The sequence below is a fragment of the Mauremys reevesii genome, linkage group 8, assembly GCF_016161935.1.
Source record: "Mauremys reevesii isolate NIE-2019 linkage group 8, ASM1616193v1, whole genome shotgun sequence".
NCBI classification, from domain to species: Eukaryota; Metazoa; Chordata; order Testudines; family Geoemydidae; genus Mauremys; species Mauremys reevesii.
Genome location: NC_052630.1, coordinates 9,210,697 through 9,227,215, shown reverse-complemented (window position 1 = coordinate 9,227,215; position 16,519 = coordinate 9,210,697). Strand labels below are relative to the sequence as shown.

At 39.0% G+C, this 16,519-nt stretch overlaps 1 protein-coding gene across 7 annotated transcripts in view; it reads right to left on the bottom strand.

Moving 5' to 3' along the window:
- FAM13B (family with sequence similarity 13 member B) overlaps window positions 1-16,519 on the bottom strand; it is a 96,831-nt gene that overhangs the window by 43,244 nt on the left and 37,068 nt on the right. For 5 of the 7 annotated variants that reach the window (XM_039483349.1, XM_039483348.1, XM_039483352.1 and 2 more), the window contains exons 5-7: window positions 14,276-14,453; window positions 13,603-13,747; window positions 6,483-6,640 (exon numbers count right to left, since the gene is read on the bottom strand). In XM_039483349.1, the coding sequence (XP_039339283.1) occupies window positions 6,483-6,640; window positions 13,603-13,747; window positions 14,276-14,453 (481 nt within the window). Of the gene's footprint in view, window positions 1-4,822; window positions 5,004-6,482; window positions 6,641-13,602; window positions 13,748-14,275; window positions 14,463-15,892; window positions 16,020-16,519 lie in introns of those variants that run through there. The other 2 variants (XM_039483353.1, XM_039483354.1) reach the window with 2 other exon arrangements.

Here is a 16,519-nt window from a genome sequence, read left to right as displayed (position 1 = left end):
TTAAAATTAATTTGAAAAAGGAAGTTAGCAAACAACATATGAAAGTCAGCACTGGCAGAATAGATGAATTGAAGTGCCATGGTGATAGGCTTCCGATGATGCATTAGAAAGAGTACAGAATAAGGCTTCTAAATATGTAGTATCACCTAATGTAAAAGTGTTCCTCTGATTGATTAATAACCCATATTACCCAAAGATTGTTTGAATGTTTAATCTAGGTACCATTTTCAAACAGTCACTAAATCAGGCTGTATTAGTCATGGCTGCCCATGTTTTCAAATAATAAACACACAGAAAGACCAGAAATAGCATTAAAGCAAAAGAAAACAGTCAAAAAGGAGTAAAAGGAGGAAAACAGTGCACAGCATTAATTTAATTATAGCACATTATATTCACAATTATTAAAATGAATTTTCAATTCATAGAGTCTAACATAGGTGCCACATTACCCTTAATCTTTCCCTCTCAAGGAGTTTTTGCAGATTGGCTATAAGGCCAAATGTTGAGCTGCGATTGTCAGTCTTTGATATTTGGTTCCCAAAAAGCTAACAAAAACTCTCACTCAGAAATTTATCATGTTTAAAGATAAGTTCTCCCCCCCCCTTACAAAACTGATATAACAGTGAAGAAAAAAATCTCAAAATAACTAAGACAAATATTAACTGTTTAAAAACATACACTTAATATATGCTTTAGATCCTCAAAAGAGGAAGAAGCCTAGGTAAACAAATGTTTACATAGCTACAACACAAGAGTACTAAGCACCAGGCAGGAAGAAAGGGACTTGGGAGTGATACATTAATTACTTTCACTTTTGATGATGAAGTAGCCATTAGCTGGTTTAGTACATTTATTATAAGCAGAGCTGGTAGCACTGCCTATTAAGTGTTATCTGACCTTTGCCATCACAAGACCCTATTTTCAGTTGCTTATAAAACTTTACCAAACTTTAATCATTTAAGCTGAAATTTTCCATTCCAGGTGTCTGCTACAGGCTGAATTATTTGGGAAATTTTCAGCCAAAATAGTTCACATCTTTCCAAGAATGAGGCTAGGAAAAAATATGTTTTTGCCCATGTTAAAGAATTCTGGTGACCTTTTCTTTGGTAAGACAAACCAAATCCAATCTCTTGTGCCCCCATGATCTGGAGCAGGGCCCTGAAATTTGGTAAGGGGGTGGCCTATGCATCAGGCATGTGGCTTTTGCTATTTCCATGAAAGTCTGCCCTAATTTCAGCATCTTAGAAGTAATTGAAAAAAATCACAGTTCATACAGTCGAGACTCTTAACAGCTAAAATCGCCCAAGATTCTGTCTACACAGGACATTCTCCAGCCTGGGGCTGAGAATTTCCCTGCAACTGCAGCTCTGGGCTGCTGCGGACTATTAGGTTCTTGGTCCTGGCATCTCAACTGACAGCAGGGAGCCCATCTCTCCTGTGTTCTCAATGACACCATCCAGTATGGAAGAGGAAATTGCCTAATTCAAATCCAGTAGGGACAGAAGCTAGACCTACAAAGGAGGATAGATGGGACTAGAAGTTGGGGTGGCTGGGAGCTGGATGAAGGTGAGAACACTAGCCACAAATAGGTGGAGGGGGGGACAGAGACTGTCTGGAGAAGGAAACTGGGAGAGAGAACCAGTAAAGCAGGGGGAAAAGGAGAGAGGAGACAGAGCTGACAAGAAGCTGGGTGCATGGGGAAAACTGGGACTGAATGGGCAGAGAGAGTGAGACAAGGAGCTTGGAAAGGGAGTAGGAGACACTGAGATTGAATGAGGATCCAAGGGAAAGAAAGAGCGACAGATTGGGACTGGGAGCCAATGGGGACACATAATGTATGTGAGGTGCATGACTGGAAGCCAGGGTTGTAAAGAAAGACTGAATGTGGAATCAGGAGGGGGATGAGACAAGGACTGGCTGGGCAGGAAGACTAGACTGAAAAGCAAAGCCTGTGACTTACGAGGTGAGGAGACTGGGACTATGCTGAGGGGCCAAGGGGGACAGTCACGCTATTGGCAGCAAATATCTGTGAAACCCGTTGCTAATCTGTTGCATCTGCCTCTAGTGCTGGTCCACAAAGAGAAAGACAACGTACTACTGCTATGAGTTACCTAAGGAAGAGCTCCACGTAAACCCAAAAGCCTGCCTCTATCACCAACAGAAGTTGGTCCAATAAAAGATATTATCTCACCCACCACGTCTTTCTAATATCCTGGGACCAACACAGCTACAACAACACTGCATATATCAGTTACTCTGTTCACGCAAGTAGTACAGGTCTGCGTGGTGGATCTGAAAAGTTCCAACCCTGCTGATGACTCATGCGGGGGTCAACATGATAGAATGTCTGTTTCCAATTTGTGTGGGTAATGTCCTAAATTTTGGGTTTTTCTTTTAAAGAAATGTTAAACATCAAAACTTGCTAAGTCAAGTTCTCAGAAGTTAGGAAATCGCAGAAGGAAGGTTACCTGTGCAGCCTGGGTTTGGCCCCTTGTGTGTATGTAAGTCTTTAATTACATGGCCACACACTATTTTCCCCCACAAGAAACAGAGGGTTAAAACTGCGGGAAATTTTTATATCCCATACTGCATGAAAAGAAATATGGTGACTCACAGGGTAGTCTCTTAAAAAACCCTCTTCAGTTCAACACTCAATGAAAGAACTGGAGCAAGTATTTTCTTTTAATCCCTGTACAATCTTTTTGAAACAACATTAATAAGATAATATCTTGCACAACACAAGATACCTAGAATTCCTGTTTGTCTTTTAGTAACCACTTCAGAATGCATTTGCTTGAAATGACAGAAAGGTCTATATTCAGGAATGGTATTATCAGAGCTATGTTCGCCAGACTAAGATGTTCAAATTGCCTCTTCGCACAGACAATTCCTTAGGTCCAGTTAGACTAACAGTTTAATAATCCCTCCAGTTTTACTAGAAATTGTACATTTTTAAATGTAAACTATGAGAAATTAGTTTTAAAAGTCTGGTTATTTAATTGCTATAAAAATAAGAGTTTAAAGGATGCTTCAAAAAGAAAAACTGATATAAACAATCCATTTGGTTGTTTTACCATCTTTATTAAAGCCATTTACTTTAGCATAAGCATTCTTTCTGTAAATTACTACAACAAGTATGTCAATGTAGTTAAAGTGATGCATCAACCTGGAGCCTTGTCAGTTTCAAAAGGTCAGTTTCTGGCACTAACCATGTACCTAAATCCCCCCCTTCACCATTCTTTTGTCTTTTCCTTTTTCAGTATGCTCTTCTGTCCCCTGCTACTATGAGAAATACCCCAATGGAAAACTGAGCACACATAGGAAGTTGTAAAAACAACTGCACACACAGTGCTATCAAATGCATACAAGTAAAACTGAAAAAGCACAGAAAAATCTTAGCCATTACCTGTGACAACAGTAAATACATTTTCAGATAGAAGTGTGGTTTTCTTTTTTAAGTTGATGAGTCTCCTTTAAGGATCTGTCTATGCTAAATAAAGGAGGACTTCCAATCCATTTCACTGCCCTCTTGCTAGACTCTGCTCCCCCAAACTATAATATATTAAATCTATAAAAATATGAAGCTTCTACATCTAAAACTACATATAAACAAAACTAAAATGTACAAAAGAAAAAGCAACCATTTTTTCTTTAATATCCCATCCCATTTGCTGTCAAACTTTGCTGCACTGCTTCTAATTTGGGTCCAATCTTGCAAGGAGATCTGTGAGGACACAGAAACCTGCCCGGTCAGATACTTTTGTAGGATCAGGGCCTTAGTTAATCCCAGGACCTTACAGCTCTCTGTAAAGTACTATGCACACCTATGACACCTGTAGAAACCTAAGTGCCACATTTCCATTATAAATTTGTTTTCAATAATTTATAACCAAAGTTAAAATTCAATCCAAATGAAGTGAGGCAGAGAATTTTTTTTAAACTACAGCAAGTTGGCCAATAAAGAATTTACCATTTTGGCTTGAGCTTGCATTCAATGCATGCAAAACTCCCACTGGCTTCACTGGGAGTTACACCTATTTGGATAATGTAGGAGTTAGCTTTGTGTGTATTCCTTCCAGCTATATATATTTTTTAAAAGGTAGACTTAAAAAAATTTAATTTGAATTTTACAAAATAAACCTGTGATTGTTGGCGATCACTCACATGCAACTCCCAGAGGTGGGAGCATCATCCACCTCTGAAGTCTGTAATGGGGGCTAGGTACCTATTATTTTTGGCAATGTTATCACGCATTTAGAGAAACTTTACGTGCTTTACAAATGCTAATGAATAAAGCCTCAACATACTTCCCTACTTCACAAGGGTGCTTTCCCCTTTTAAACTTGAGCAAACTGTGCCATGGACTAAGTGACTTGCCCAAAGGAGATACAGCAATTCTCTATAATGACAGGGCCCAGGCCCATTAACTCAACCCCGCGTTTTAACTATTAAGACCACCACCTCTTTCTCTCTTAATAATAAAACAAGCATGTAGAAATTCAAAGGAGTTCCCCTTGAACAAACACTACTCCGTTTTCTTTTTGTACATATACTAAAAATATGGAACCATAATATAACACTAAATATCTTGCAATATATGCATTCATAACATTCCATTAGGACATAATGTATTTTAAATGACACACCAAAAAAAAAAAACTACATTAAAAGAGATTGTTAAGGTTGCAAAGTCAAGCACTCAAGTTTGGAAAAGCCAGAATTAAGGTTGCCCGTGAAACGTTAGTTTGGGACCCTTGCACGTATGCATTATGGCACAGTCTTTAATTACATGATCATATATTTTTTTCAACAGGACTCCCACCTCATTCAGTGTGCAGGAGGTACTTGTTCTCAGGAGGAATAGGTGATGTGTAATAAAGGAGGATCCTACCAACAACAGCAAGGGTTCTGTTGTTGAAGTTGGAAGGTATGTAGTGAATGAGGCAGGGAACTGCAGGAAGAGAAAGAATAGTTTCATGGTAAGGCAGTTGAATTCTGCCCTGGAGAATGAGATTCTCTCTCTGCCACACAGTTCCTATGTGCAGCAAGTCAACTTAAACCAAATTTTCCACAGGTGGCCATCAACTGCATGTTCCTCATATTCTGGGTATCCAAATTGAGACCAGGGTACAATTTCAAGAAGTACTAAGCATTCACAGCTGCAAGTAAAGTTGATGGGAGCTGTGCTTTGAACACACAGTGCTATATGATGCTAAGTATTCTGAAAAAATCAGGTCCTAGACATCTCAGACCAAGTATCCAAAATCTTTGGCATTAAACTTTGTGCCTCAGCTCCTCATCTGTAAAATGGTCACCTCCTACAGGTTTTGTGAAGACTATTATTTGTTTATGAAGCACTTGGCAAATGTAGGATGAGCACGATATAAAAGCAAACGAGGAAATTAACAATTCTGGCTGCATAGCAGAGTATTTACAGAGTGTAGTAAATAAGGCTGAGGGCCATACACTGAACAAGAAAGAAATAATGAACAGCTGCTTATTAATTTAGCACCATCCTGCCTGCACCCAAATGAGGTGGGGGATCTGTGAAAAAAAATGCAGTATGTGATCAGGGAAGGTCTGCATAATGTATACATACAAGGCAACCTCAATTCTGACATTTCCTAGCATTTGAGTGCTTGATTTTGCAACCTTAACATTCTTTTAACATCGTTTGTGGGCAATTTCCTAGATTTTTAAAAAGAAAACTGAAAAAACAAAAACCTAATTCCATCATGTAGCATCATATTGACACTGACAAGGTTTATTAGCAGGGTTAAAAACCTTTTAGATCCACAACACAGCCCTCTGCTACTTGAACTATTGGAGTAACTGATAGCACTAGTAATTTGTCATCTTCTACGTAGCCCAGCACAAGAGGGAGATGAACCACTTGGAAATACCTGTAAAACACTTCAGCTATTTATAACAAACCCTCGGAAATAGTTTTCCTTATTGGATCCCTTCTCCCCACAATCATATGGACAAAAAATTAACCTGGCATTTCTTATACACTAGGCAGTCGGCTTTGGTTTTCAAATAATTTAACAGATACAAACAAATACTTCTATACAGATGTTGTAAATAAACAAGAAAAAACAGGGCAGAATGAATTTGAAGCTATCAATCTTCAGATTTTTAATTTACAAACCGTTTCAAATAAACATTCACTCTCAAAATACTAGTTTACAATTTCCCTCCATTTCCCCCCAGATTTATGGAATTTAGCCTAACTTTAGTTCCATAAAATCATTATTGTAGAAAATGTAGGAAGAGTTTTCATTCCCCCCAGGTTTTACCACTACCACCACTAGAAATTGATAGAATCTCAAGTCTCCTTTCATAAACACTGCAAACAAAATGAAGGGTAAAGAATACCGAATTCCTGAAATTTCAACAAGAAAACTTCATCAAATATAACTATTAAAATGCCATCATCAAAATGTGAATCTTAGATGATGCTGTGGGAAACATCTCCCTACCTCGTTGATGCTGTAACACTGCTGGAGTCCAAGATGCTCTCTGTCATATCATGTACCATATCTGGCCTTTCCTCAGGTTTCTCTGTGCTATCTTCTGGAAGTTCTTCAGTTTGCTCAAGCTTTATATCCTCTTCCTCCTCCTCCAAGAGATCATTTATCTACAGAAAGATTAATAGGGTTTCGATAATTATTAAAAAAGAAACCTAATATTAATTTTACAGAGCTGGAAATATGTGGTGTTACGGGATATAAAACACTCTAAGAGAAAAACATCTTTTCAAATTTTTTAAAAAGTTACAAAACACTGAAACGAGAAAGGAAGCAGCCCAAACCACGCCTTTAAAAGCACAAATGCAGAACAGTCTCCACTGCTAAATAAGCCACTAAAAATTTCATTAGAATATAAATTGAAAGGAAGCACTGTAAAGCAGTAAATCAAAGGATGAGGAGTCAGGAAATCTGGTATTCCCTTATCTGCCACAGATGTGATGTGACACTGCACCCAAGTTTCCCATCCTCGAAAATGGGTATGGGAAAATGCTTGCTTACTTCACAGGGTTTTTCAAGATGTCTGAAAAGAACTTGAAAATCCTAGAAATGCTTGGACTTCTATAGTACCTTAAATCTAGGATTTCAAAATAGTGAGCATCCTTTGTAATACCAATTTCAAGTCCAATAGTATAAAGATATAGATTTGTGCCCAGTCTGTTTTGAGATTTAGCAGGTTATCAAGGAACCCTAACCAATTTCTTTTTCTTTCCAGGTGCATGAGATGAGCATATTAAAATCTGGCAATTAAGTGTGAATATAAATATGCAGCAGGTGCAACTTGCTGTATTTTAAAGACTGGAACATCTTAATCTATTGGCTTTTCTAATACTTGAATGTGTAAACCTTCCTCTTAAAGAATTACTACTTTTTCCAATGGATTGATACCGCAATTTCATATTTAAAAAACAGCCCTGTCAACCCCTATCCAAAGACACGGTTACTTCTTTTGAACTGAATATACAGGGTTAGATTTTCAGAGTTAGTTGAACAAAACATTTGCCCAATCAAATCACAAACTAATCCCAATATTAATTTTCTATTTCCTAAATTCATATCTTGTCTCTCTGCCCCCCCCCAAAATTTTCATGACTCTCAAAAACAGATTTTTTCAGTATCCACATATGCATATGATAGGTGAAAATGTTTCATTAAGGAACAAATAATCAAATTTCTAAGTTTATTCTGAACAGCTACTACGTGGAAAGTAAGGAGGAGAGTAATTATGAGGTTATTACATTTTATATGGGACTATACGAACTATAATTTTTTTCTTTTACCATCCCAATTTTCTGTACATTAACAGAACTTATCAAATCAGTGGCAAAATGTGAGTGTATCCACAACGACTGGCAGCCAGTTTTTCACTTACACGATAGATAAAATGAATGGATCAAATACATAGGAATATTTGGGACTGCAGCTCAAGTGGATCTGCATTTGTTCAATAAGTTGCCCAACAGACTGAGCAAACATGCAGGTATGTTGCTTGCTGGAACTTGGAGCAAAGTGACATCATCATTGGAATGTGACTAAAAATCATTTTTCATTTTTACTGATGTTTACTATTTGCAAAGTACCTTTTACTGATTGGCTGGTGATCACAACATTGTGTGTGTGCAGCCAGTAGCTTCTAAGACTAATAGGAAGTTCACTAAGCAGTACACTAATGTTATCAATTAACATGTTGTTGGAAAAACTATACAAAGGATTACTTCTCTCCAGAGCATCATTGATACATTATAGTAGTATGCTTTCGGTTCTATATAAAAGAAAAATAGTAAGACTTGCTTCTTGCTGGAATGCCTCCAGTAGTTCTTTGGAAAGATTCTAAACTAAAAAGCTAAGAATTTTGCTACTTCAGAGGGAAAAATTAAAAAAAGATGTAAGCAGACTGGTAAATTAGTGATGGGTAAAACTAAAAAAAGGTTTGCTTCAGTTTAGATACAAATACTCCATGCAGTCCTACAAGCGTCAATTTTCAGCACTGTTTCCTTTCTAGGTACTTCCCCTCTCCCCCATTTTATAGATACCTCAAATTAATTATAATTTTTGCATTATATTGGTTTGTATATCTGACACCTTTAATAACTTTACACTCCATCTTCTTGATTAGGTAAATTTATGACTCAGCCTTTCATCTTGACCAATTCTAATTTGCCTTCACTATGCCTAAGTTTGGTATCCCCCACACTGAATTCTCCTCCTCCTCCATCTGTATCTACAGAGTTGCTTATCACCACTCCACCTCTACTAAAACCCTATTCCAAGCCAATATATCTTATACCCTTATTAAATTCTCTTTTCAGTGGCCATCCAACATTTCAGCTAGCCAAATTCTAATGTGTAAAATGCTGCCTTCTCCTACATATCAAGACTGCATCATCCCCACTGCTAAACAAGTGCTTTAGCCTCCACATTCATTTCAGAATATGCTTCAAAATTGCTCTCCTTATATCATCTCTAAGCTACATTGAGGACTTAGTCTCTTTTCCCACCAGCCTTCTCTTTATTGCCACAATCTCTCCTATTAAAACATCATCTGGAACAGTCTTGTGTCCGTGTCTCACTGACTCGTCACCTATTTTCAAGTCTGTCTGTTCTATGGACTATACCTGTAGTCTCTCTCCCTACATTTAATTCCAGTAAGTATTTTAAGTTACAAATTATATGGAGTTGTCAGTACAAAATAAAGTTGGTCTCACAACCTCAAGGCTAACTAAGGGTTTCACTCCCTCCCCAATTTGCCTAAATCTGCTCATCTTTTTCCAGGACCTGCTAGAACACTTTTCCTAATGTCACAAGGTGTGCTGCCTTCTAAATCCTAAATTAAATACAATGAAATCAATCTAAAAATGAGCACATATTTTTGTAATTGCCCTTATGTGTTCTCAAAGAGAAGTCCAAGTGTGTAGCTGGATCTCTGCCCACCCCACTCATTTCTTCAGATCTGCAGCAGGATTCAAAGATTTATGCATGGGTGCACCTAATACCTAATTTGGTAAAAGACCTATATGCCAAGTTACCGGAGTACCAATTGTCTGTGCATTTCCCTTTTTTGGGCACAAAGTTTTTAAAGTTTAGTCCTTGTAGTAAAGCAAAACCACAAAGTCAAATATGTATTTAAATGCAGAAGTTCTAGTATCAAAAGATATACAGTACTAATGACTCAAGAACCCCTCAATGCCAACTGGCAAGGGAATTACAGGAATGTCCTGATTCTTGTATGCACATTCTAGTTCAATTAATGTCATGTGAGGTCTTAAACGAAAGGAGAGGGTCACAATGGTTATTAATATCATTGTGAAATGTATATACAGATACTATATAAGGAGTTTTATATATATATATACACACACACACACACACAGAAAATATGTTTTTAGATTGTGTATCACAGCACAGGTGGAAAAAATAGGTTTTCTGTCCGACAAGAGAGATTAATTCACCTGAGTTTCTGCTGAAATGTTAATTAAGCATTGAAAGCCAACACAATGGATACCCATTACGCCTGGGAGAATTCTACACCACTGCGCATGCACAGAATTTATGTCTCCTACAGATTTCTTTGCTTCTCTGCAGAAAAGTGACTTTCTGATGGGGAGCAAAGGGAAGCCACAAGTGATCAGAGATCCCCCCCCCCAGCAGTTCAGGGGTGGTGAGAGGGTAATAAAGAATGCAGGACTGAGGAAGACCTGGCTGGTGGTGCCTACCCAGAACCAAGCTCAGCTGCTAGTCCTGGCTGGGCTGGGGAGGAGGGGACTTCCTCTTCCCCTGCACAGCATCCGAGGCCAGGCTAGACCCAACCCTAGATTTCTCCCCTAGCTGCAGGAAGCTCTGAAAACTCCCCCCCACCAATCCTGCTTCCTGCACTCATCACTCCTCAGTGGCAGGGGGAGGGATCCCTTTACAGGGAGCTGCTCCCCCATCTTCCCAATCCCTGTGCATCCAGACCCCCTCATATCCAGACCCTCCTGCCAAGCCCCATTCCCTCTGCACCTGGACCACTCTAATGAGCCACCTGCACCTGGATCCCCACCCCACTGAGCCCCAACCACCAGCATCTGGACCCCCCACACCGAGACCCGCCTGCCACGCTCTATCCCTTCAACACCCAGCCCCACCACCCCACTGAGCCCCAACCATCTTTACCTGGACCCCCTTGCAAAGTCTCATTACCATTGCTCCCAGAAACCCCCAACAAGTCCCTGTGTATCCACATCCCCTCTGCACCTGGGTACCCCACTGAGTCACCTGCTCAGAACCTCTCAACCCACACATGGATCCTCCCTCCCCCATTAAGCCCCTCCACACTTGGATCCTGCCTTGCTGAGCCTGCCTTCCCCACCTGGTGTACCAGGCACGGAAGGGCAGGGCCCTGGGATGTTTCTGGGGGAGGCCCAGTCCTTGCGCTTTGTTGGGGTTGGGTGCAGCCTCATCACTGAGTCTGTGTCCTGGGGGAGGAGGGGGAGGAAGCTGCACAGTGATTTCCCACTTCTGTGCAGCCAGTGGCCTGTGTTCCCCAATGCCATGCTAGAGCCTCCAGTTACTTCACAAATAAAATTTGCAGAATTTTAAAATATTGTGCACAGTATTTTTATTTTTTTAGTGCAGAATGCCCTAAGGTGTAGCTCATTACATACAAAGTCAACAAAGATGTGAAGTCAGCAGGAAAGCAGCACAGAGGAAAATTAAGCCACAAGTGACTATCCTGCCTCTGAGTACAGACAATGAACTTTGGGGAGTATAAGCAGAAGACAACGAACACACCCCTTTATCCTGCATCTAGGAAGTAAACAAGCAGTGCGTTTTCATTCATGAACACAGGATCTTAGCCAAGCTTGGTTGAAATGCTGCAGAGGACTTTGGGGATGAAAAACTTCTTTAGACAGGGGAAGTTAACCTGTTAGTTAAATTTAGTCTCTACAAAGTGTGTTATGATGGTTTTATAAGTAAACATTTGTTTCCAATATTCTTACTCGCTATCACTTGAATATTTGAAAATAGTGAAGACCAGAATAGCTAAGAGCTGTGATATTAAGCAAGGTGCTGCTCCTGAGCTGAATCATATAAGCTAGTGTGTATCCTGTTCCTCTGGGGACAGCAGACCTGTATTTCTGGGACTCTTCAATTCTGAAGGGGCTGAACACTACAGGAGAAATGCTACGGGGTACTAGAGTTCATCTACTGTTAATCTGCAAGGCAAAGTAAGGGCTGGCATAGCCCAGAGAAGAGTGCTTGGGTGGCTGATTAGCTGGGTGGCAGCAGGAATCTGACAATGAGTTAAACACAAGCCACACACCTTCACGCGGGAGGCAGAGGGTTAACAAGGTGACTCGCAGTCCTGGGTACCCCAAGAACCATCACAGTAATAAACAGGTTTAGAATGTGTTAAAATCTCGATCAGTGCCTGGCGTATTTTTCAATTCTAGAGCATTACCTGCAGAATCCAACAAGAGCTGACAAATTTTGTAATGCATTTTAACATTTGTTCTTTAAAATTAAAGTTTTAGCCCTTATGTTTTCAAAGATTGTCTATACTTTGTTCACAGCTACACCACATGCAGGGATATCTTCTGGAGTCTGACTGACAGCCTAGACTAATAGCTGTGAGAGTATCTTAATTCAAACTGCACAAAAAAATTAAACGTGAACTGTGGAGAAGGGGGAGAAATTGCACAAGTTGTTGCTTCTACAGGACAAGCTCATGCATACCCCCAGCTCCCATACCGCTCCGTTTCAGGGAATCGCTGCACTCCCACCCTCAAGCCAGTGTCTCTGCGCAACCTCCTTCACCTCCTACCCCACATTCTCCATTTCTCCCTTCCATCCTATACCAGGGTCCTCCATTGTCTTCCTACTATGCCTAACCCTAACCTCCTTTCCCCCCCATTACCAGGGTCTCCCATTCTTAACCCTATTGCTATGGGCTTTGCATGCACCCTCACATGCTCCTCTTATTCTTCTGACTTCTCTCTCTTTCAAGGTGTCAACTGTATTAGGAGGATGGCAGAGTTAAGATGAGGAGTACTGATATGTTGAAATAGGTTAACAGCTGCCCTCAATCAAGAATTACAAGGGTGGTTGAAACTGGTAGCTCTGCTAACCAGATAGCAGGGCTCCATACATCCCACATTTCCCTCTTTCGTTTTTCCAATGTTCTCTAAAATCAATAGGGTTCTGCTCAGCAATGACTATAACATTCCCTGAGATTTTGGAATTGATCAGATACAAAAGTTCAAAAGTTATCATGTCACATACAAACACAGTAGCGCCATCAAGCATAGCATAAGGCCCTGCAAGTTTGGGCAATAAAAAATAATGCCACCACCTCACTCTTACGCAGCACTTTTCATTCTTCAATCTCAAAGCACTTTACAAAGGAGGTATCATTATCCCCATTTTACAGAGAGGGAAACTGAGACAAAGAAGGGAAATCATTTGCCAGTGGCAGAGCCAGGAATAGAACTCAGGTCTAAGTTCCACTGAGGCCACACACTTATCAGCATAGAATCATAGAATATCAACGTTCGAAGGGACCTCAAGAGGTCATCTAGTCCAACCCCCTGCTCAAGGCAGGACCAATCCCCAGACAGATTTTTGCCCCAGATCCCTAAATGGCCCCCTCAAGGATTAAACTCACAACCCTGGGTTTAGCAGGCCAATGCTCAAACCACTGAGCTATCCCTCCCCACATAATCACTAACTTTGTGGTTCTGAATCCATTTGCTAATTAGCTCTTTAGCATTACTGCTCCACAGCTAGTTATGCTTTATATTTTTCATTCAACATGTCAGGACCCACCTCGTTGTAAGGGTAAGGTATTATTTTAGTTCTAATTCTATGGTGCACCCTTCTCCTACAAATATGAGCTGTGAAATGGATCATTTCACAAACATAGCTACTTTAACTAAAAAATAAAGAATTGAGATAAAATTTTAACAGTATGCACTCTAAAAGGCTATATTCAATAGAAAATTAAAGTTAGTTTGATTCCAACACATCTTGAGAAAAACAAACTGCTGTAACAGAAGTTTAAAGTGACAGAATACTTCCACTTAAATATACTCACCTGCTCAGTTATTGAACTTAAATCATTAGTAGATGAAAAATCTTCCTCTTCATTTTCAAAGAATTCATAGTAGTTCTCCAGAAGTCCCGCCATTATTCTGCTAACTATTTCTTGCTCTTTCAGATCCTCCACATCTGTGTAAATGCTAATAAAGATTCCAAACTATCTTAGTTTAAAGACTAAAACCACCTAATTCTCAAAAAATTCCTGTGAATGGCTTTTATGATCGACTAGACAGCCATTCTTTATTCTTTACACTGATTCTTGTTTCATATTCTGAACACACAGAATTACAATCTTAAGTCCCAACTTCAAAGATGTTCCACATGAGTTCTGCCTGCAAGGGATGCATTGTAAGAAGGGACATTAAGATTTTGTTTTGGATAGGTTACACTTGAAGGTTGATTTAAACAAGCTTATGTAACTATTGCAATTAAAAATCGATCTTTATATAGTAAAGAATGGCACTTTCCTGATACAGAGAAACAACTATTATGCAATCAGAGTTAACTTAAACAACTTCCCTCCATATATGTTTTACACTATTTTAAATATCATTTGTATAAATACACTATATAAGACAATATTCTTATGAATAATGATACAACTAGAATAATACAGCAATTATGCAGAGTCACATAAAGGATGGAATGAATTTGTAGAATTAACTTACTGGAAAACATCTGGACCAAAGACAGCAGCCAAAGAACTCGCAGACCAAATTTCTTCATGATGCGATGCTACATTGGCTAAAAATCTACACAGAAACTTTAACAAACTGTAATTAACAGGCGGAAGCTGCTGCAAGAGGAACCTCAACTTTCTTCCAAATTCATCTTCGTTATTATAATCTGTAAAATGTAATAAAAGGATTTTAATCTAAATTAATATAGTTCAGATATTTTTTCACATTTGATATTACTATGTGTCTCAAATTTTGACTAAAACTAAGCCATTTCACCTCTGAAATTTAAACAGATATACCAATTTACAACCTGCCACCCCAGGATTTGAATTTCATTTGCTGCACCAGGACTTCTGACTCCATGCTATTCCAAATGGAAGAGGGGGAAAAAAATCCATCCCACAAATTGGGGTGGTGGATGGAGTGGGGGCACTTTTACATCTACCATCCTTATTACCAATATAACATTTCTCTATTGTTTCCTCTCTCTCTCAATTCAGTCTCTGTAGCTGACCTCCCTCCTTACTATGTCAGTCTCTCTCAGCAAGAACTTTCACATATTCCTCCACAGTTCCTCTCCATAAAGTGGTGCCACCAGAACACTGAAACATACTAGTCTCCAGTCTACATTTATGTGATGCTGTCAGGTGACTTTTCTTTACTGTAAACTGGCCTTCTGCAACAAAGCATTTGATAATCTGGACCAGTGGGTTCCCCTCTGCTGCTTAATTATTCTACCTAGCAAGTCCAATCACCACCTTCCAAGGTATTTCCCCCCAAAACACTCACCCAGCTGCACTCCACTCTACTGGCTAGCTCCTACCCTTTATTCAGATGTATTCTTCCTTAAATATTAAAACACTTCTGGACAAGTTCAATTAGAAACAAGAAACTATAATATTTTAAAAATCACAATGAAGTCTAACAACTAATTATCAGCATCAAGATATAAAACCCTAGAGGGTTCCATATTGCTGGGAAACTCCTTTTACAGATAGGAAAAGTCATATAGGAGGAGGAGCAGAATGGGTCACATCTTGGACCAAAACAGGGTCCTCTCTCTTCTCTGACAGAAACCCACTATGCCTTTTCTATTCTGGATAGGGAAATAGAGGAGTTGTCTGAAAATTAATGAATGGACACTCGGTCAGCAAGACAAAAAAATAAAATAAAATAGACCGAAACACATTGGTCTGGACCATCAAAAATTAAAGCAGAAAGCACTATTGTGTAAAAACATAAGTGCAGTGGTGCCATTTGGTAATTCTGTAGAATTTTTCCATTTGGAAAAAATGAAAATGGTTAAGGGAGCGGTAAACCTATAGGATTTGAACCCATGTGCAACCGGCTACAGAAGAACAATTAATCTCATCGGTGCAGTAAAACAAAGAGCTGAATAAAGTGGTAATAAATACTTTCTTTTAACATATAAACACACAGTCAACTTCACTTTAGATTAAGTTTAGGAAACAGAGCAATGCAAAGAAGAAAACACTTTCCCACAACAATCACAACTGGTTTTGCCCTTTAAAAAAATTTGTTAGTCTGTATAAAATTTAAGTTCTGAACAACACAGTCAAAGACCTGAAGTGAGAAAGTACTTATCTGTAAGTGAAGTCCTCTGAATGTAGTCCATGGATACACACTTCTGAGACACATGGCCTATGGCATCAGGGTCAAATTCACACTTCAATTAGTAAAGACACTTGCCTTCGAGGAACCACCATTAGGCCTGCACAGAACGAGCCTTAAAGGGTATATATGCCACACCTTGTTATTTAACTGCAAGTTATGTTTACAACAACCTACAGAACAGAGTGAACCGGTTCAAGAGCGAGGATGCTACAGAAAACTATGTATCAAAAGCTACTAACATCTTCTGATAATCCTGTTTATTTCAGTCATTCCCTTTCCTAAACTGTAATTGATTTATAATCGTGGAAATTAAGACGTAGAGATATGGTTCTATTAGACATTCAAAATGTAAATAAAGCATGATAAAAATGTTGTTAAAAACCTTCAACTTAAAAAAGAGGAAATCAATCTTTCTAGTTAAATGTTGTGTTTCCTAGTGGTGTAAGTGTTTAGTTACATGCAGGAAACAAAACAAAAACCACTTTGAAGAGCTTCATGAAATCATTTGTTTTTTTTCCCTCTTTTTAAAAAGGGAAAAATTATGCACTTTTTTCATCTTAAACATACAATTCTCATGCGTGTGTACTAATATAAAAT